The 23,238-nt window shown below is 37.6% G+C and overlaps 1 protein-coding gene across 1 annotated transcript in view; it reads left to right on the plus strand.

The window, feature by feature from the left end:
- The window catches only part of esam.L (endothelial cell adhesion molecule L homeolog), a 70,907-nt gene that overhangs the window by 40,943 nt on the left and 6,726 nt on the right, over window positions 1-23,238 (plus strand). Inside the window, exons 2-4 of the mRNA XM_018225732.2 lie at window positions 9,449-9,606; window positions 10,419-10,629; window positions 21,107-21,262. Of these exons, the coding sequence (XP_018081221.1) occupies window positions 9,449-9,606; window positions 10,419-10,629; window positions 21,107-21,262 (525 nt within the window). The remainder of the gene's footprint in view (window positions 1-9,448; window positions 9,607-10,418; window positions 10,630-21,106; window positions 21,263-23,238) is intronic.

Raw genomic sequence — 23,238 nt, forward strand, 5'->3', positions numbered from 1 at the left:
CCGCCACCCCCCCTGTCCTCACCCAAGTGAATGAGCCTTTAAAGCGATCCTGACAGCTGTAACTTCCAAAAATTAAACTTCTATAATAGTCTCGATATTATTACCCTTCCACTGTAAACTCGCCGTTTTCAGCATCATGTTTGCCTTCGCGTTGCTAAGTATACATTAGAGGCAACGTTTGCTGAGTCTGTAAAAGTCGCCATGATAACTGTGCTTTCTTTCTGTTTCTGCCTCAATATCATCATGTTGCCTTACGATTTTAAACTGCGCAAGTGACAAACTCTTCCCTCTGTGGCTTCAGTGAAGGCATGACGAAGAACTCTGCCAAGTGTGGATCATGTTACTAGACGCGACCAGCACATAGTGGGAATGCAAAATTTTAACGCCACCCTGAGGAGAGTAGGGACAGCATGATGTATACCTTAATCCGCTGGTCGTGGTGTTGGGCGGAAGTGTGTCTTGATCTTTGAGGTATTACAAACATAGTTTTTGAGCGACTACAATAAAAAATAAAAAGTGCAACCAATATATAAGTTGTTATATACTATACCATTATTGAAAACCTGTTGGTATCGCTTTAAGAGGGGAAGGGCTGAGGTGGGAGGACTGAGTGACAAGAGGGGAGGGGCTGAGGGCTAAGGAAGGAGGATCAAGCCACGAGGGGGGAGAAGTATGGGCAGCACGGAGGAATCACTGCATGGTTCAGATCAGTGAGTATGCAGCAACTTTAACATACCGGCAAACTTTTTAGTTCTTTCCTTTAAGCTGACTCGAGTATAAGCCGAGGTAGACTTTTTCAGCTCATTTTGGGTGCTGAAAAACTCGGCTTATACTTGAGTATATACGGTAATAGATAAATAGATAGATATATGATACATAGATAAATAGATAGATTTGTAAGGATATAATTAGTCACTGAGGCGTTCCATAACCATTTTTATACAGTACCCCCATCTTTTCTGGGGCCACTTAAAGCAAAAATTTCTACTTCAGTAACTTGCTGTTCTTGCCATATGGGTTGCAGTATGCAGGGTCACATTTGTAGAAACCCATATTTGAGGGAAAGGATTTTTTCTTATGATTTATTGACTTTTTAGTAGGCAAGCATATCATTCATGTCCAAGATTTTTTAAGTTATTTACAGAGGGTTATTTACTAAACATTGAATTTATCTGGTCAGGCAAAAAAAACATTTTAGAGATTTATTATACACCGAATTCAAAAATCCGCCATATGAGACCTGTCAAGGTCAGCCATAAGTCAATGGGATAGGCACCAATCTCAATTTGAAGTTATCATGGTTTGCGATGAGTTTAGCCCGGGTTTCGGGCAAAACCCCTGGAAAAAAAATCTAGTAATTTGGGGAAAAAGTCTGAAAAAATCTGATCCGTTTTCGCTTGATTTTATCGGATTTTTTCCTGATCCAATTAATTTGAGTTTTTTAAAAAATAAATAAGGTCAAATCGGGCATAGGAGTTTGGTTGTGTTTTTTTTAATAAAATAATGATATAAATTCAATAATTAGTAAATAACCCCCACAGTGTTAAAAAGTTTTATTGATAGAGAGTAACCAAAGATTTATAGCTTTGCTCAGCTTTCAAAGTTATTGGCTTATTTAGCTAATAAGTAACTGCTTTAACACATTTGTGTGGTCAGGTAGTGTATTTCATTTGCATAAACAGAGCTCTGATTGACCACATTGCACCAAGCTTATACCTGAATAAATAGCACTATAACACTTTTAAACCCCTCCACAGATAATAGGGTAAGGACCGTAAGGTGGTCTTTTAAACAGTAGTGGTAAGGTATACTGACTACAATTTCACTGTGTATGTACTGTGTATGTATTTAGTTTTTTTGTTATATTGCACCCCTCCCCCAGTATTTGTTATCATTTGCTTGATACCCCGGGCCAGTGCTTCTGTTGTCAGAAAACTGCACCATCCGTTTCAGCAAGCACCACAGAGACATTCTCTTCTTCCACTTTTGCAGTATCACAGGAATAACGCATGCCCAGTAGACTGAAAAAGACAGCTTTTTTGTTAAAGTTTGGTTTTTCACTCCACTGTGAATGCTCACCCGCACAAAGAAATAAGCAGTATAAAAAGGATCGCTCCGTGATGCTCGCTGGAAGTGATTCTCTTCCTGCGTCTTCCATCTTCACGTGGGTGAGAATGAGCAGTAGAGTGAAAAGCCAAATACCAGTACAGGCATAGGATCCCTTATCCGGAAACCCAATATCCAGAAAGCTCCGAATTACACAATGTCTCCCATAGACTCCATTTAATCCAAATAATCCAAATTTTTTAAAATGATTTCCTTTTTCTCCGTAATAATAAAACAGTAGCTTGTACTTGATCCCAACTAAGATATAATTAATCCTTATTGGAAGCAAAACCAGTCTATTGGGTGAATTTCTAGTAGACTTAAGGCATGAAGACCCAAATTACGGAAAGATCCATTATCTGGAAAACCCCAGGTCCTGAGCATTCTGGATAACAGGTCCGATACCTGTATATCAAAAAGGACAATTTTTGGAACTCACCAGTAATTTAGAGTTTCCTTCTCCTTTAATCTGCCTCTTATAATCTATTTTTAGGACAGATCATCTTTTCAGTCATATGTTTGCATAAGTATTGAAAATATAAAAGGGTTAACAAATAGTAATGGACAAATTTATTCGCCAGGCGCGAATTTGCGGCGAGATTACGTGTTTCACCCCCAGCGAATACATTCACGAATTTGCAGCGAAATTTCACCATCGCCGATTAACGGAATTTTTTGCCCGTTTTGCGGGAAATTCGCAAATTTCACGGCGAATTGGACAAATCCACCCATCACTGTTAACAAAATTTTAAGCACCACTGTATATCCTGGGAAACCTACAACCTACTGTATATAAAGTCACCTAGTCTGTTGATTTGAGCTTTTATGTGTATTTGATTTCAAATTATCTTTTTTCACAATTTCTAGTATTTTATGCCTAATATGATTAACATGGACCATGCAGTACTGCATGTATCTGTAGGGTGAACAGTTTTTTTTTGGAAAAGGCTAAACACTGGAAATGTCATAAAACTTTTCTTTGTGTGCAGTGGTGCAGAATAAGACTCCACAGTTGCTAGTTAATCAACTTGATAGGCCTTTGTAGGAAGTGCTGGAGGGAGAATAAAATGCTCAGTCTTTTTTCAAGTATTATAACAATTACAGATGGGATTTTTTTTAATTAAAAGGGTACAGTGTAGATCCTATTTCTTAATTTCTGCATTGGAGATCAATTTAGTAAATTTTGTGACAGCATTAGTGATGGGCGAATTTGAAATTTGCGAATTTCCAGCAAAATTCGCGAAACGGCGAAAAATTTGTGAAATGGTGTCTGTTTTTGGCGAATTGTGCCGGCGTCCGTTTTTTTTTACGCCGGTGAATTTTCGCTGGCGAATTTCTGCGACGGTTTCGTGAATTTATTTACCTGCGGCGAATCCCAGGAATTCACCACAAATTCGCACCTAGCGAATAAATTGGCCCATCATTAGACAGCATACCTTCCTTATGCATATATCATAGTGTGTGAGAAAATATAATGGTTCCCATTTACAGAATAGTTTAGGATTTAATGGTATAATCAGATACAGTCAGCTAAAACAAATCTCTAGATATTATCTTATACAAATGTAAACTTTATTCAGCTGGACTAAAGGTGATTTTTGTTCTTGAACATATATGAACTGTAGGGTTTGAAACAGCCGTTTTTTTTTGTTTTTTTGTCTGCATGGGTATCTGTTGTCTTGAAATCCATTATCCAAACAGCTCTGAATTCCAGAAAGGCGATCTCCCTCAAACTTTATTTATATCAAATAATGAGCATTTTTAAACGTGAAAGATAAAACTCTGTAATAATAAAACAGTACCTTGTACTTTGTTTTTGTACTTTTTGGAGGCAAAACAATCCTATTGGGTTTAATCGATGTTTTAATTAGGTTTTAGTAGACTTAAAGTATGGCAATCCAAATTACAGAAATACGACTTATTCAGAAAACCCAGGTCCCTAGCATTCTGGATAACAGGCCCCATTCCCGTATTAACAAAACACCCACTGAAAGGTTTTCAGAGCTTTTCATTTTTGTTTCTATTTTTATTTCTGCAGGCTATAATGGTTAAAAGGGCTTAAAGTTATAGTTAGTTTTACTGAAATTTTATGTTTTCACAAATAATTCTAGCCATTGTTTCCAGCCCGCCATTGTTCCTAAAACAGTAAAGTATCTCTGGGCCAGAAGCCGAAATGTACATGGCGAAAAAGTAGCAACTATGACATCTAAAAATATTCTGTGTATAACTAAATACCCGAACAAACATAACACATGCCAGCGTACAAATAGATTGCATATATGGGAAAATGTTTTTTCCCACATTATTCATTTACTTATCTGTGACATCAGGAGCACTGCTAGAGGGTTTATATTGCTACTTTTAGAACAAAAAGCTGAACCCTTTGCTGCCCATTACAGAATGCAGTTGCAATCAGAGCATGAAGTACAGGTATGGGATCTGTTTCCGTAAACCCGTTATCCGGAATGCTCTGAATTATGGCAAGACCATCTCCCATAGTTATATAACTAAGATATGCCTAATCATTATTGGAAGCAAAACCAGCCTATTGGGTTTATTTAATGTTTAAATGATTTTTAGTAGACTTAAGGTATGAAGATCCAAACTACAGAAAGATCTGTTATCCAGAAAACCCCAGGTCCTAAGCATTCTGGATAACAAGTCCCATACCTGTATTTTGTTTGTGTGCAGTTAGGCAGTGCAGCCCTGGAAATATGAGCTAATTATTAGTAAGCACACTTTTCAGTTCCAGGATCTGCTTTTGGGAATATCAGGAGCAAGATGCTCTTCAGCAGAACATACAGGATACAGGAACATTCAGCATAACATTCCGATTATTCCTTGCTTGGTAAAAAAAAAAAAAGCATCTAACCAATGAACACAGGGTTTGTCTTCCAGGAACAATGTATTAATAAACATATTTACAAGTAACACATTCTTCCAGACATTGGTTAGCTCATTTTATTGTGCCCCAAACTCTAGACAACTGGAAACCCATCAGTATTTGTGTGGTGTAGATGAAATGAACCACAATACATTCTCTGGTGCGCAGAGCAGAATAGACAGCATTTACAGGCTCATTATCACTGGTATTTACAGTTGTATCAATGTGAAGTAGAGTATTGTTGCTTAATTATATGTTTGGATTGTTTTATTATCTTTATCTCTCTTTTTAGCAACAAACTAACACCTGTTATGGGTTATATAGTCAGTCTGTCCAACAACCCAGATCATCCAAAAAACAGTTTTCTTCCTTTTTTCTTACTGCATGAGTCTGGTAAAAGTTGACTTGATTAGTTGGACAGTAGACTTGGTTAAAACCTTGCCCTGTACTATATAACCCTTATCTTACGTTACTTTACGTTACGTATTTACACCGTGTAAACACCAGCATTTTCCTCCAATCCGTAATAATTGTAATTTCTGAAGTCTGCAAACATCCTCAGCCAGAAAGCGATGACTGTCATAATCTTGTGAGACTCTGGCTTTCATCCTAAAAGTATATGTAGCATTTCTGCCCCAAGTGAGAGAAAAAAAAACATACTAAATGCTGATACACATTTTTGCCCATGATCAGATTTTCCTCAGCTATCATTTCGGAAACAATATGAAGTTAGAATACAGAATATAGACCCATCAAATATGCTCAGTGTTCTAGTGAAACCCTTTTAGAATGCCCTTATGTCTATCCTAAGCATATTTTAGATTATTCAGGTATGGGATCCGTTATCCGAAAACCCATTTCTGAATTACGGGAAGGCTGTCTCCCATAGACTCCATTTTATCAAATTAATCCAAATTTTTAAAAAAGATTTCCCTTTTCTCTGTAATAATAAAATAGCACCTTGTACTTGATCCTAACTAAGATATAATTAATCCTTATTGGAAGCAAAATTAGCCTATTGGGTTTATTTCATGTCTACACGATTTCTAGTAGATTTAAGGTATGAAGACCCAAATTACAGAAAGATCCATTATCCAGAAAACCCCAGGTTCCGAGCATTCAGGATAACAGGTCCCAAACGTGTACTGCTCACTGGAAGTAACTTTAATGTATCCACTACTGTTCCTAAAAACAAAATTGTACTCTTACCTCCCTCGTCTAAAAGTATTTTAGCTGATTTCCTTTTTCTGTAATAATACAACAGTACCTTGTAGTTGACCCAAACTAAGATATAATTATCCTTATTGGAAGCAAAATCAGCCTATTGGGTTTATTTAATGTGTGCATGATTTTCTAGTAGATTTAAGGTATGAAGATCCAAATTATGGAAAGATGCCTTATCCAGAAAACCCCAGGTCCTAAGCATTCTGGATAACAGGTCCCATACCAGTACAGGAATACAGTGTATACAGTGTTCCAGTTTCTACTCAGATGGAGTCCTCTGTGTGTAACTCTAAGGCTGGAGGTTTTTTTTATTATATATATATATATATATATATATATATATATATATATATATATATATATATATATATATATATATATATATATATATATATATATATATATATATATATATATATATATATTGCAGCAAAAACCCAGTGTGCTTCAGTTAATCATTGACCCTTTCTTAGAAAGTGTGATGCATATCTTTCTGTGTTCTAATTAAACAACTCACTGCTTTTCAGGTCGATTTCTACTATTTTTACAAGAATGTCAACACAGCATATGTTGTTTGGTTCTAGCACAAATAAATTAAATGTGTCATGTTATATCTGTGATGTTTAAATAACTGCATACCCTGTTAAATTAATTGCAATGGCCAAGGATAGGTGGCATTACAGGAATTTGTTGAAATGCGAATCCCTGTCTCTGCCAGCCAGTGTTGTTGATAGGGCCTGCTGATACCATAGTTGCACAATATTTCAACATGTGCTGCAGGACTGCAAGGTTACTATGCCAAATTTACTCTACTTGCTCAACAATAACACAACTGAAGCTGAGCTATGCTGCTCAGAGGGGTGTTAATAATTCTGCATATAATGAAGGTCCATTTTTAAAAGAATAAAACACAAATCTTTCTATGGGTACTTTTGCTTTTCTGCATTTTATTTACGTTAATATGGAGGCCTCTCCAAACAAACATGCTGAGTTATTAAGAGTATTGCTGATGTTACTTATATCAATGCATATGGATAAAAAGATCAGTAACAGTAGCCATCTTTAATCCTACCTGCACCCTGTAGAAATACAGATGCAAAGATAAATAATGTAACCAATCTTTAGTCCTACATGTACCCATTAGGTATAACGAAAATCCAGAAGTTGAGCCAAGTGCAGGTAGTTCATAGTAGCTCATATGTTTGCAGCTTCAGACATAATGCAATTGTAAGATTACACACTGGTGTACAGACTAAAATTCAACAACTCAATTTAAAAAAACAAAAGATAATACTTTACAAAAATGACAGTAATGTTGAATTAATATTGAAAATAATATGCACCTTGTGTTCTAGCAGTTTGTGCATAACAATTGAAATGCATTTTATAACGATATTGGTGCCTTTACACTTTGAGGAATACAAACCATAAAGCAGGACATTCTGTAAATATATAAACTCTGTGTAAAATGAAAGGATTGTTCCTGTTAGTGAAACAATAGGCATTTTGGCTCAGCAAATAAAGACTAGCTACACTGGAACTGACTTTTATCTTTGAGATTTCATACAGATGATTCTTATTGGATCACAATGAAGGGTGACCATGGGTCACAGGGTTGGCACATTCAGCTCCTAATGAGAGAGACTTTGTTTAATTCCAACAGATCAGCATTTTTTCAAAAAAAAAACTTCCAATGCAGCTCTGTGACTGCTTAGGTTTCAAGCAGAAACTATTACTTAGTATGAAATTGTGAATATTATCTATGTACATGGCTTTTAAACTACTGTTGCTTTTTAAAATAAAAATGTAATGATATATAATAATGATATGTAATAATCTGTAGCCACGATTTGTACAATTATTTAAACAAGGGACACGTCAAGTGGAACTCAACTTATACATTGTAATTAGTAAAGATCTAGACAGGGGTATGAAGATTGCTACTTACTGTACCTACAAAGTAAGGATACATAGAAGAGTTGCATAAAGTTATTTGTGACTGGGTATCTAAGTTTGTTAAAGGTACTGAGAACGATAACTAGGTACCCTAATACATTGGACATCCATAATTTGTTTGTTATTTTGAGGCAATGCATATGAGATGATTACAATATCAAACTGCTGGGAATGCTTTAGGTTTTATCAATATTTGATAGATCAGCCCTATAGAACCTGATCTGTGTTGAAGTACACTGCTGGTGCAAGTAACAGTTATTTTTAGTCTGTTTATGATCAGGTGCAGTAAACTGTAAAGGCATAGGCAATTGTACTGCATCATCCGCGTGGTTTGTCCGTAATTCTGTGTCAAGGTTAATGTATAGCCAGGTTGTACTGTTGAATCATGCAATAGAAATAATACAGTTACTGCCAGTTAAAGGGGAAGTATCGCAAAATGAACATTTATTATAAGCTTCCTTATACCGAAGTAAGAAACTTTTTTAATACAACCTATTAAAAATTCTGCATTGTTTCACTATTCCTCTCTCAGCATCAGTTTCTCTTCCATCTGTCTTCATGCAGCAGTTGGGTGTCACATGAATGATCTAATATATCTTACAGATGTATTAGAGCTCACTCAAATAACTGATTCCAGTACAAACAAAATCTAAAAAATCATTGCTTTTTGCACAAATTCTGCATGTAGAGAGACAGAATTTCTGGTGATTTTAATAAAGTGAGCTTTAATACATCTTCTAGGCAAAAGGAGCCCCCCCTATAAGATATATTGGATCATTCATCTGACACCCAACTCCTGAATGAAGGCAGAATGAGAAGAAGCAGAGAGAGAGTAATAGTGAAGATAAACTTGATTATTTCAGAAACGGTACAGAATCTCACTGGTGTCTAATAAAAGGGCAGCCAAGTTTGGGAGTTTTACTTTGAAAGCAGCAAGTAAGTTGCAGGTAAAACTTAGTCCCTTTGTAATATGTAAAATGAAGCAATAGAATTCTTAATGAATCAGATGCAATTTGAGTGTAGGACTGGCCAGATATGGGATGATTTTGACGTAGTCGGCCAGCTTAAATATATTGCAATATATGGACAAACAATCCCTGTTTTGGTTGAAGGGTAAGGCATTTTTCAGTAGCAGTATCCACAAAATGTCTCTGTCTTAAATATATTGATAATGGGTTGAGTGCAGAGGACTCTTGTATTTGACCTCTGCTGTTTTGCCTTATTCTACTAGATAGTATAATGTATTTGAATAATATGTATATGTTTGACTTATTTCAGATGTTACCTGGGCACTCTTGGAAGTCCATGTTGAGCAGACGACTATAATTGCTGTGGAAGGAAAAAACATTGTTTTACCAGTTTGGTATTCCAGTAGTTCTCTTCAGGATCCATATATCACATGGCATTTTGTAAGGGCCCCCTTAAAGGAGATTCAGGTATGGTTTTGTCATATTTACTATGCGTCCTCAAACTGTTTAGTCTCACCTTCAGATTCTATAGAGCAGTTACCAAGCCTGTTCTTTTCCATTGGTTTATTAATCTTTCAGAAACTTAAGTCTTTAGTACAAAGATTGGGCAAATGTATATACATAGTTGTAAGCATAGTTATAAGTTTAATCAGCAAAAGACAGCAACAAAATGAAATATTATGTGTCATTTGCATCAAAAAACTTAAAGCAGCAGAAAAGCTCAATTCACTGGAGAGTTGCCAATATGTCAGAACCTCCCACACCTAAGGAATCCAGTTGAAAAGTTTTATTCCCTGAGTTGGTGAAACTTTCAGGAAAAAAAGCAACAGCCTTTTTTGTCCACGCATCCCTAACTTCATACACAGTTGAGTAAAAAATGAAAATTCTACTCGGTGTTTGTCGAGGGACGCCTGGGAATAGTTAGAAACATGGTGGCACAGCATATGCTACTCTGGGTCTGCACTTAGCATTTAGATTAACTGCGGGGCAAGGAGATGTCTCTAACATATTTGCATCCCCCATTCTGCTTTCCTTGTCATTTCATTTATTGCAGTGGAAATGTAATTTGGGACAGTAAAATTCCACCACTAACATGTAACACTGATGTCTGCACATATTGTACTTAGTTGAATTCAAGGACGAATAAAAAAAGACGGACAGCACCACCTTGTGTCAGTTTTATGTTCTTTCAGTGACTTATTCTCAAGTACCATTTCTGTCATACCATGAATGAAATGTCTTGATTTTACTAAACATATTCATGTGTTTTTTTTTATTAGATATTAAAATATTTGCAAGTCACCAGTGTTGATGATACACAATTCAAGAATCGTGTGCGATTTGCTGAACCCATGCCTTCAAAAAATATCTCCATTATAATTAACAATACTCAGGAAATAGATTCTGGTGTCTATAAATGTTTAGTCAATGTGCCTGATGACACCAGCGTTGGAGGGGGAAACAGCGGAGAAATAAATGTTACTGTTATAGGTATGTGTAAATAATATAAGAGGCTCAACAATGAAGCCATTGCCATTTAAAATAAGTATTTCTCCATAAATTGAATAAGGAACCACATAGATTAACATGTTAATGATACCAATTGTCTGTCATCAGTATGCCAATTTTTCTAATACAATTATGGACAGAAAGCAATGGCTCCAGCCCTTGCTTTAGTAATCAAAAAAGAAACTTGAAAAGTTAAAGTGTTGCACAGTACAGTATGGGACCTGTTATCCAGAATGCTCGGGAACCTGGGGTTTTGCAGATAATGGATCATTGTGTAATTTGGATCTTTATACCTTGAAGGAACAATTCAGTGTAAAAATAAAAACTGGGCAAACAGGCTGTGCAAAATAAAAAATGTTTCTAATATAGTAAGCCAAAAATATAATGTATAAAGGCTGGAGTGACTGGATGTCTGACATAACAGAACACAACTTCCTGCTTTTCTACTCTCTAACTCTGAGTTAGTCAGTGACTTGAAGGGGGGCCACATGGGACATAACTGTTCAGTGAGTTTGCAATTGATCCTCAGCATTCAGCTCAGATTCAAAAGCAAACAGTTATGACCCATGTGCCCCTCCCTCAAGTCTCTGATTGGTTACTGCCTGGTAACCAATCAGTGGAAACCAAGTGAGCTGCAAATCAGGAAGTAGAGTTCTGGCTATTATGTCAGGCTTCCAGTCACTCCAGCCTTTATACATTACATGTTTGACTAACTAACTATATTAGAAACATTTTTTATTTTGCACAGTCTATCTATTTACCCAGTTTTTATTTTTTACACTGAACAATTCCTTTAAGTGTACTAGAAAATAATGTGAACATGAATTAAACCCAATAGGCTGGTTTTTCTCCTAATAAGGATTAATTATATCTTAGTTGGGATCAAGTACAAGGAACTGTTTTATTATTACAGAGAAAAGGTATTATTTTTTTTTAAATTTGGATTATTTTGATAAAAGGAGTCTATGAAGGACAGGCTTCCGGATGACGAATCCCATACCTGTACAATCAATTATGCAAGATTTTTTTGTTGATACTGCATTAATATATGATATGCCATATTGTCCCATATATAAATATGAGAAAATAAATGTAAAAATGTTGTTTGAATTATAGCACAGTGTTTAAAGCTAGTAGTTTTCTGTGATAAGAGGGCACATTGAGGTCTAAACCTGAACTCTTAGGGGCCTATTTATTGCTGTGTAAAAATAATTACACCAGAAGAACATTGTAAAAAGGGGTGCCAAACAGAGAACATATTTATTTTATGTCACTTAAGGCCTGACATAAGCCATTAGTGTTAGAAGAACTGGTTAAATTAAGGAATGTTGGCCTGGAACATAGTATTTGTACCTGGATAGCGAACTGGCTAAAAGATAGACTACAAAGAGTGGTGGTAAATGGAACATTTTCTAATTGGACCAGTGTTGTTAGTGGAGTACCGCAGGGCTCTGTACTAGGTCCCTTGCTTTTCAACTTGTTTATTAATGACCTGGAGGTGGGCATTGAAAGTACTGTTTCTATTTTTGCAGATGATACTAAATTGTGCAGAACTATAGGTTCCATGCAGGATGCTGCCACTTTGCAAAGTGATCTGTCTAAACTGGAAAACTGGGCAGCAAACTGGAAAATGAGGTTCAATGTTGATAAATGCAAGGTTATGCACTTTGGCAAAAATAATATAAATGCAAGTTATACACTAAATGGCAATGTGTTGGGAGTTTCCTTAAATGAAAAGGATCTAGGGGTCTTTGTAGATAACACGTTGTCTAATTCTGGGCAGTGTCATTCTGTGGCTACTAAAGCAAATAAAGTTCTGTCTTGCATAAAAAAGGGCATTAACTCAAGGGATGAAACATAATTATGCCTCTTTATAGGTCCCTGGTAAGGCCTCATCTGGAGTATGCAGTTCAGTTTTGGACTCCAGTCCTTAAGAGGGATATAAATGAGCTGGAGAGAGTGCAGAGACGTGCAACTAAATTGGTTAGAGGGACGGAAGACTTAAATTATGAGGGTAGACTGTCAAGGTTGGGGTTGTTTTCTCTGGAAAAAAGGCGCTTGCGAGGAGACATGATTACACTTTACAAGTACATTAGAGGACATTATAGACAAATGGCAGGGGACCTTTTTACCCATAAAGTGGATCACCGTACCAGAGGCCACCCCTTTAGACTAGAAGAAAAGAACTTTCATTTGAAGCAACGTAGAGGGTTCTTCACAGTCAGGACAGTGAGGTTGTGGAATGCACTGCCGGGTGATGTTGTGATGGCTGATTCAGTTAATGCCTTTAAGAATGGCTTGGATGATTTTTTGGACAGACATAATATTAAAGGCTATTGTGATACTAAACTCTATAGTTAATATAGGTATGGGTATATAGAATTTTAATTAAAAGTAGGGAGGGGTGTGTGTATGGATGCTGGGTTTTCATTTGGAGGGGTTGAACTTGATGGACTTTGTCTTTTTTCAACCCAATTTAACTATGTAACTATGTAACTATGTAACACTGCCCTTTAGTTTCTCTTGCCATCTGGTGGACATATATTGGTACTACCATCCTACACAAATGTTCAGGTGTTCTGAAGGCTGTGAAGAACCAAATGTCGTTTTATTTAGCTTGAAAAGAAATGGATGGAGTTTAACATCTGGTTTTAGCAATACCACTCAATATCATGACCTATAGCTGTGAGTGGTGCAGTGTATGTTTTGCTGCTGCAAAACTCATTACCATCCAGACAGTAGAGCTACAGAACAAAATGCAAGCATCTCAGCAAAAGACTAGGTGACAGATCAGTGTTTTTAATCAATCTGAGCTTTCCAGTATTTCACCAAATTTAGGACAGGTTGATCCAAGTGGCCTGTTCAGACTGCTCAGCTGTAGCTTTGCTAACTACATACAGGGGAAACCCTGCCATCGGAAGTGCTATAGGCCCCATGTGAGGCATTTCTGTCACTATTTGCTAAATCCTTACATCCATCAGGAACAGGTGCAGGCTCCATAAGTGAAAGGGGAATTACAACAGAATCAAGGGATTTACTGGGGGGGGGGTGATTAGGACAAGCAGGATGGGCCTGAGGGTGCAGGTTAATGATAAAGACCAAGCTGTTCCTTCTTTAGATTCACCATGGGAATACGCCTATGAGTGGCATTGGTTGGAGCAGGCAGGATATCTGGCAGAGAAACCTCCTATCACATGACAGCAATGAGAGAGAATGTTCAAATCCATTTCAAGGCCTCTTAGAAGTAGGACATTTAGAAATGATTACCTGCTGGACAGGTACAAAAATAAAATATAGTTTTATAGAAGAATATAGATCACACAAAATAAATGCACACATAACGGCACCTTCAGTTCAGAATATGAAAACTGCTTGTCCCTGGACCAGCCTAATCATCCTTTATGTATGGGCAAAATACCAGTTTAATCAGTTATGATTTTGTGACAATAATTCACATAAAGCTCTGCCTGGCTGTTGAAAATGAGGAGGAGTATTGATGCGCCATAAAGAGGTATTACATACCTTATTTGAATTCAATATAGTGCATATACTGTGCTCTACTTATTCAGCAAGTATAAAGATTACATTTTAGAAATGATCATTTGTTTTTTCTATAACCATACAACAGACAGAGAACTGTTTGTAAATTATAGTATATCTGAGCCTTTTAAAAGGGTTTTGCCCCAAGGCTCAGGGCCAGAACTAGGGGTAGGCAGGTGCCTTTAACTCAGCAAGGAGTGGGGTAGTTTGATTTCAGGAAAAAATAATTGCACTGTCCGAGCCCTCTATCCCCACATAGTGATGGGGATAGGGGGCTGGCAGGGAGGGTCCAGATGGTGGTGAATGGGAGGAGGGGTTAATGGCAAAAGAGTGGGGATGGTGGTGGCATTGTTGGGGTGGGCAAAGTTGGGCTTGAGTGGCATAGAACACTGAAATCTCTTAGCCCTGCTCTTTCAAGGCTTATTACTAGTGTCTTATAAGGAGACTCTTTTCGTAGGTAAGCAGCTAGTAACCTATCCTGTCAGTGATAAATTGGAAATGTTCTCATATTCATCACCAGACATCAACATCTCAGTCTTAAGGGGCAATTAAAAAACTCTTATTCACAGGTTTTTTATACACATTTATTTATCTGTCATAATTCACCGATTAGACCTTTCGTAAGACCATTTGTGCCTATAAAGGGATGATGTTTCAAGTATTATACTGTTGGTAATAATGTCACCACTAAATCTTATTTAACACTGAATTTGTCATGTGAATTTCTCATCTTGTCAAATGTAATTATTTATTAATGATTGGGAAATCCAAGTAAGTACTTAATCCAATTAGGACAAATTACACAATAGCGTCTGTGGTGACAGTTTTGACAGGTATTTCTGAATCTCAGACTTTTCGTAATTACCATCTATATAACTATGCTTATTGAGTGGTGAGATGCTGACTAGGTGATGTATATATATCCAAGCTTGATAAAGGGTAAGAGAAGGGCCCCAAACTTTGCCTGGTCTGTGTCTTCAATAAAACATCTTTTTGACTTTGCAAAAGGACATACCGCAGCATATTCTTTCTTCTATGACTTCTTACCCCTGGCAAGGTTTAAGCTGCTTGAGCACTCATCCAAAAAGGTTATTAAATGGTGGCTGCTACACTCTTAAGTACTAAGATTTATATTCAAGCTTAGTAACATAATATTTTAAGAATAAAAAGATAACTTGATTGTCGTTTTACATTTTAAAATTCAATGAATAGGGCTTATTCTAGTTCAACACATCAACAAATTTTACTGATTTTATATAGTAAATTACTTGTATTAAAAAAAACTATACAATGATCAAAGTAGCTGAAGCCAATAGTAACGCACCATTGCTGTTATTTACAAACATGTTTACCATGTGCATACAGTGTGGTATATCAAAGCTCTCCCTGAATGTGCAAAGAATGTCAAATCTGTATTAGTGTACGCTGGTGGTATACACCTGAACACAGATAACAATGGCAGTTCTTTTGTACTCCAACTATAAAAGAAAAACTGAAAATTTGTCTTACCTGAAATTTTCTTTTTCTTTAGTCCGAAAGGCAGCACCTCTATGGGTAATAGGATTCCCAACCCCAAACCTGATAGGACAGAAACAAGCTTGATTAAATAATTTTGCATAAAAAGACCCCCCCTATAGCGCCCCCTCATGTTGATTTTCAAGCTCACACAATAAATAGACACCAAATGATGCTCAAAAATTTTTTTATTAGGGCGGGATATCTGTGCTGCCTTTCGGACTAAAGAAAAAGAAAATTTCAGGTAAGACAAATTTTCAGTTTTCTTTGCGTCCTACAGGCAGCACCTCTATGGGATTTAGCAAGCTAAACTTCTTGGGTGGGATCTTGAATCTGGAGTGCCATCTTTAGTATCCTACTGCCGAAGGCTGCGTCCTGAGAGGCTGCTAAGTCTAACTTATAGAACCTCGCGAAGGTATGTATGCTCGACCATGTCGCTGCTCGGCAAATATCTTCAATGTTCACAGAAGCTCTCTCTGCCCATGAAGTAGACATCGCTCTTGTCGAATGTGCTTTCAATTGTTCCGGAGGAACCTTTTCCTTTTTCTCATAGGCAAATACAATCATTTTCTTTATCCAAGAAGCAATTGTTGGTTTTGAGGCTTTTAGACCTTTCTTTTTTCCTGCAAACAAAACAAAAAGATGTTCCGAATTTCTAAAAACCTTCGACCTGTCAATGTAAGCTGAAAGGCATCTATGGACATCCAAGTTCTGTAGATTCTGATCTTCATCACTCTCTGAAGAGTGTATAAAGGCTGGCAAAACAATTTGAGAATTAATATTCCTAGAGGATGGAACCTTTGGCATGAAAAAGGGTAATGTTCTCAAAACTACTTTCTCCGGAAAAAACATGATGTAAGGAGGCATTGCTCCCAAAGCCTGGATTTCTCCCACTCTTCTTGCTGACGTGATTGCAATCAAAAATGCAGTTTTCCAAGATAGATATCTTAAAGGAATGGAATCCACTGGTTCAAAGGGATGTTCACACAGAACTGATAGAACTAAATTCAGGTCCCAAGGAGGTAATAGCACCGATATCTTCGGCCTCAATCTGAAGATGGCTTTTACAAACCTCTTAATTAACGGCTGAGCAGCTATGTTTTTGTGTAGCATTGCTGACAGTGCTGAAATCTGTACCTTAATGGTATTTGGTTTCAAGCCTTTCGAAAAACCATCTTGTAGAAACTGAAGAATGGAAGAAATCTGTACGGTATTCACATCTATTTTCTTCCCTAAACACCATCTCTGAAAAACTTTCCAAACCCTGGAATATATTTTTGAAGTTGACGATTTTCTTGAACATAGCAAGGTCTTAATTACTTCCTCTGAAAGACCTTGATCTAATAGACTCTCCTTGTCAAGTTCCATGCTGTGAGATTCAGTCTGTCGGGATTTGGATGTTTCATTCTCCCTTGAATTAGCATGTCTTCCCTGATCGGAATTTTCCAAAATATCCCCTTTGACAAATCCATCAGATCGGAAAACCATGTCCTCCTGGGCCAAAATGGAGCAATCATAATTACAGATGCTTGATCCTGCCTGATTTTTCTCAGTACTCTCTGGATCATAGGGATTGGCGGAAAAATGTAAGCCAGATTGAAGGACCACGGAATCGACATCGCATCCAAAAAGGTCGGATTGTCTGACTTCCTCAGAGACCCGAATATTGGAAGTTTCCTGTTTTTCCTTGAGGCCATCAAGTCTACTTGTGGGACTCCCCACTTCTTCAGCAGAGTTTCGAAAATCTGAGGATGAAGCTCCCATTCTCCTTGATCCAATGTCTTGCGGCTGAGAGAATCTGCTAAGGAGTTGTTTACTCCTTTGATATGAACTGCTTTTAGGAGAGATAAGTTCTCCTCCGCCCAGTGCATTATCCTCTGACACTCTTTCATTAGAAGACCGGACCTGGTACCCCCTTGGCGATTCAAGTAGGAGACAGTCACTATATTGTCCGATTGTATGAGGACTTCTCGATTCTTTATCGACTGAGCAAATCTTAACAGAGTCAGACGAACTGCTCTGAGCTCTCGGAAGTTCGATGATTGTATCTTTTCCCAGGCTGACCACTTGCCTTGAACCACTCGTTCCGATAAATGACCTCCCCACCCCTGGGCTGATGCATCTGTAGTTAACATCACAAATTGGGGAGGACGAAAGGAGTTTCCCACTGATAGGACTCCTGGTTTCAACCACCAGCTGACCTCTTTCCTCAGTTTGATAGTCACTCGGAATTTCCTGTCCAGAGAGACTACTTGTCTGTTCCATTGTCGAAGAATTTCTTCCTGAAGTGGTCTCATATGAAACTTGGCCCAGGGAACCGCTTCTATTGCTGCTGTCATGAGACCTAGCACTCTCATAGCTAGACGAATAGACATAAACTGGCTCTGTCCGAGTTTTTTTACCGCTGACCTGAGAATTGATCTCTTGTCTTGAGGTAGAAATACTTTCATTAAACTTGAGTCTATCACCAGACCTAAGAACCTCACGGAGGTAGATGGTTGCAAATTCGATTTTTGTTTGTTTAAAAGCCAACCATGACTTTGCAGCACCGAAAGAGTCAGATCCACATGATGAGTCATTTGGGAAACAGACGTTGCCTTTATTAACCAGTCGTCCAAATACGGAACTACAAACACCGTCTGTTGTCTGAGAAAAGCCGCTAGGATGACTATTACTTTCGTAAACACCCTCGGTGCTGTGGAAACTCCGAAAGGCAGTGCTTTGAACTGAAGGTGAATGATTTGATCGTTCAGAACAACAGCTATCCTGAGAAATTTTCTGCTTGCTGGATGAATCGGTATATGCAAATAAGCATCTTTTAAATCTATTGTGATCATAACATCTCCTTCTTGAACGATGTTCATTGCTGAACGTATCGTCTCCATCCTGAATCTCTCTTTTTTGATAAACTGATTTAGGTATTTTAGATCGACCACTAGACGTAACCGACCATCTGCTTTGGGAACCAAGAAAATTCTGGAATACACTCCCTTTCTCCGCTCGTGAATGGGAACTGGTTCCAACACGTCTTTTCCGATGAATTCGTTTATGGCGTCTTCTAGAATTTCCTGTTTTGTCACATCTCTTTTCTTGAAGTTTTGACAAAACCTTGATATAGGAGGGGTATGGAAAGTTATGTAATATCCTCTTTGCACAATGCTGAGAACCCAGGAATCTGTTGTTGTTTTTAACCAAACATGGGAGAAATAGGTGAGTCTTCCTCCTACTCTCCCTAAACTTCTGGCGTCATAACTCTTTTGGTTTGGACTGAGAGAAATCCTTCTTCGGTCCCCACTCTCTAGACTGATTTCTGTTTCTGGCAGAACCTCCTCTGCTGTTGAAGTCCCCTCTTCTGTTTCGGTTTCTGAATCCTCTGTTGTAAGAAAAGGATTTTGATGGAGAATTTCTTGAATAGGGACGAAAAAATGGTTTTCTCTGATTCTTTTGGCTATTTTGTGGTAAAGTTTTCCCTTTCCCTGACTCTAGGCTTTCCATTAATTTATCTAAAGATGAACCAAAAAGCCGACCGGGTTCAAAAGGCATGGAAATTAACGAATTTTTTGATGTCAAATCTGCCGACCAGGCCTTCAACCATAAGGCTCTTCTACCCGCTGTCGAGAGAGCCATGGTTCTTGCTCCCAATTTCAAAGTGTCAATTGCCACATCACATAAGAAATCCGTGGCCAGCTTAATCGGATACATCATGTCCAAAAAAGCGTCCCTGGATGTACCAGCATCTATTTCTTCTTCTAAAGAACTACACCAGTACTTAAGAGATCTAGAAACAGACACGGCAGACAGTGCTGGTTTACAAATATTTGAACCTGCAATATAAGATCTCCTGAAAGCACACTCCGCTCTTCGATCCATATTATCTTTTAATCCAGTCTCTTCTACTGGAATTGTGGTTCTCTTCGAAAGTCTGGCTATCGATACGTCCACTTTTGGCGGATCTTCCCAGACTTGAGACTCTTTTTTGTCTATTGGAAACATCAATTTAAAGCGTTTAGAAATCTCCGGCTTTTTCCCCGGATCTTGCCACTCCTTTTCTATCAACTGTTTTATAAAAGGGTGTAGAGGGAATTCCATAACTTTTTTCTCTGAAAAATAAAGCATTTCCTGCTTGTCTTTTTGATCAGAAGAATTCTTCCCTTCACCAATAATTCTCTTAATTTCCTTTATCAGTTTTGACACTTTTTCCACAGGAAAAAGAAAACACTCTTCTTTAGATTTATTTTGAGAGGAAGAAGCAGAAGAGGTAGATATACAGTCATCTGAGTCAACGTTTTCCACCCTGCTTGAAGTATTAGCTAAGGAAGGGTTAATTGCAGACTTCATCTCCTCAAAAGTTTTAGACAGCATGTTTTTAAACCATCCCATAAATTCTTCCTCCTTATTTGTATTGCTGAGTGATTCAGTGCACAAGGAGCAAGTGTCGTGAAGAAAATCTTCCGGCAAAGGCTGATCACAATTTACACACATATTGTGTCTAGATTTCCTTTTTCTTTTGCCCACTCTGATATTATCAGACATCTAGGGAGACAAAAGAAAATAAACTGACATTAATCACATCATCCATGATTAAAAAAAAAAAAAAACGCTGGCAAGGGTTACAGATATGTACCTTAGCAGCCTCAGACACTTTCAACAGCCTGGCAGCACAGCAGCAGGGACTATTGAATGCAGGCAAAGAACACAACTCTCTTGTGTCCATAAATATGCAGCTGTTAGCAACAAAAACGCCCCTTAATAAGGTATAAAAACAGCATTACTCACAGTTTTTTTCCCCTTTCTTATCTGCCAATCCGTCTCCCACACTCTGCTGGAACGCATCTGCGTTCCAAAGCGGAGTGACGTCATCAGACTGCGCCTCCCCACGCAGCAGACGGATCTGAGTACAGGCTACCACCAAAACCTCGTTTGTGGTGCCTGTTACAGCTGCATACCTAAGGGGCTCTTCTAGTGTCACAGGAGACGGGTTCTCCATACCCCCGGAGTGACCTACGCTGACGTGGTCAACCCCTACGGTCTTCGAGTCCTGAGACCCGGATCTTCAGACTAGTAAGTCCTCCATCTTCTCTCTATCTGTTTGAGGACAGAAAAAAAACATGAGGGGGCGCTATAGGGGGGGTCTTTTTATGCAAAATTATTTAATCAAGCTTGTTTCTGTCCTATCAGGTTTGGGGTTGGGAATCCTATTACCCATAGAGGTGCTGCCTGTAGGACGCAAAGAAAACTAGAGTTTTACTTTATGATTTTAAGTGGAGGGTTTATCTCATCTGATAAAACCCAGTGAACGACTAATTATGCAGCCAGCTCAGAGTGATTTCCAATTAAGCTACAACATTTTTAAACATTTTCCGGAATCTAAATGATAAATGAAAGGATATTTCTTCTTTTACAGTTCCTCCATCCATTCCCAAATGCCAAATACAAGGAACACCTTATGCTGGAGCTAATGTCACCCTAACCTGCAGGTCTTTATCTGGCAAGCCAGAACCAGGCTACTCATGGATTCGTTCAGCACCAACCACCCAGATATTCTTTCCTCCTACTCAGGGTAAGATACATTTATACTGGGTATTAATCAAGTAACATCTGTTGTTGTGTTGTTTTTTCATCTGGACAATGAACTTGTTGATATTTATTATTTTAGGTAACAGTAAATGAAGATATTAGGCAATGTTTTGTGACCACAAGGGCATGTAAACCATTTTATGTGGGATTGTGGTTGCATCACATAATATAATCTGAAGTATATGTGTGATTTACAGTTTCTTTGCTTGAATATTGTGTTCAAGCATTTATTTGTGAAAGATGTAAAACTGCAATCTTTTTTGTTACAGCCTGATAGTCCCACGTTGCCACTTAATCGATAAAGGAGGGGCACAGTCATGTCACTATTCACGTGAGATAACTTAGCCCAACCCCCCCTTATCCTAATCTTTAATTTAACTTTTTATAGAATGTCCCATTTTTAGCTATTTTTCCACTGGTATTCATGTTTTATATTTTGTAGTTTTCAAATTTTTTGAAAGAGTCTTCTGACTCTTTCCAGCTTTTAGATGGGGGGGGGGGTCACTGACTCCTTCATCCAAAAATCTGATGCTCCATGAGGCTACATTTTTTTTATTACTGCAACTTATCTTTATATTCAGGCCCTCTTCTTCTCCTTTTCATTCTCCAGTCTCTCATTCAATACATTGCCACCAGATGGCTGCTGAAATTCCAAAAAGAGAGACGCTGTACAAGAAGCTAAATATTTTTTTAAAAAAAACATAAAAAATAAAACGTAACACCAATTGCAAATTGTCTCAGAATATCACTCTCTGCATCATGCTAAAAGTAAATTTAAATGTCAACTACTCCTTTAAGTATTCCTAGGTGTTTACAAATTATTCATGAAAACCCAGACTTTGTAAATCTAACAAGACAAATGAAAAAATGTATTTTCTGTCCTATCTCACATCTGAATTTTTAATTTTTCTTCCTAGGTTTATTGCAGATGCCCGTTCTTATAATATTCAATGTGATTTAAGGTTCCCAGGTCATCTGCAAAATGTATCAAACCCGTCTACATTTACTTGTATTGTATTTTATTGGTAGGCATATCCCACCAAATTGAATGATCATTTTTCAAAGTTGGTAAACCTACAATTATTTGACAATAAAGGCAATAATGCAGTGCATTTCTAATTGTGAAACCAAGAACAAACAAACTATGGACATGGATATTGCAGTGATGACAGGGACCTATTAGAAAATACAATTCTTTTTATGGCAAATATATAAAATGTCGTGTTTCATTCACAGTTTAGTAACTCAGCAAATGATGCATAAAATGGGACTAAGTCAGGACCTGAGGGAGCTTCATAAGAGATGGGATTATGTGAGTCTCAGTCTTTGAATGTCTGAGCTTCTAATCTAGCAGCTATTCCAGACAAAACTGCCAAGACACAATTACAAAAATAGGAAATGAAGTTGCAATATGTCATTTCGATGTGCCTAGATCAGGAACAAGACCATATTCATCTAATCACTATTGAAACAAAACTATAGCAAAGCAGCATGAAATTGTAATGGACCATCCTTGATAAAGGACTATTGTAGGTCCAAACTGTTGCTTCTCTGTGTCCAAGTTTCTAATAAAGGTATTGCATTTATAATGAAGTGCTGTCAAATGGATTTAAAGCACAAACACTTGCCCTTCTAGATGGTAGCTTGCCATTTCTCAAATGTATAATCATATGATTCAGACTGGCTCATGAGCATGTGTTAGTTATCAGGAAAACACACCTTAACATTTACTTTTTTGTTTTGTTTTGGATAACTTATGATTTGTACAGCTCTGCAGTAAGGTGATACTATTGTGTTTCAAGCTTTAGCAACTTTCTAATATTATGAATAGCAGACTGGAAGTGTATATTAAGAGGTCCTGAATGGAACCTAGCAAGAAATCTGCTTTCTGGTAACCATGACCACAGACCCTGAGCATAAACACCAGTAGCCATGACCCAAGTGAAGGATAGTGTGAAT

This window comes from Xenopus laevis, chromosome 7L (assembly GCF_017654675.1).
Source record: "Xenopus laevis strain J_2021 chromosome 7L, Xenopus_laevis_v10.1, whole genome shotgun sequence".
Lineage (NCBI taxonomy): Eukaryota > Metazoa > Chordata > Amphibia > Anura > Pipidae > Xenopus > Xenopus laevis.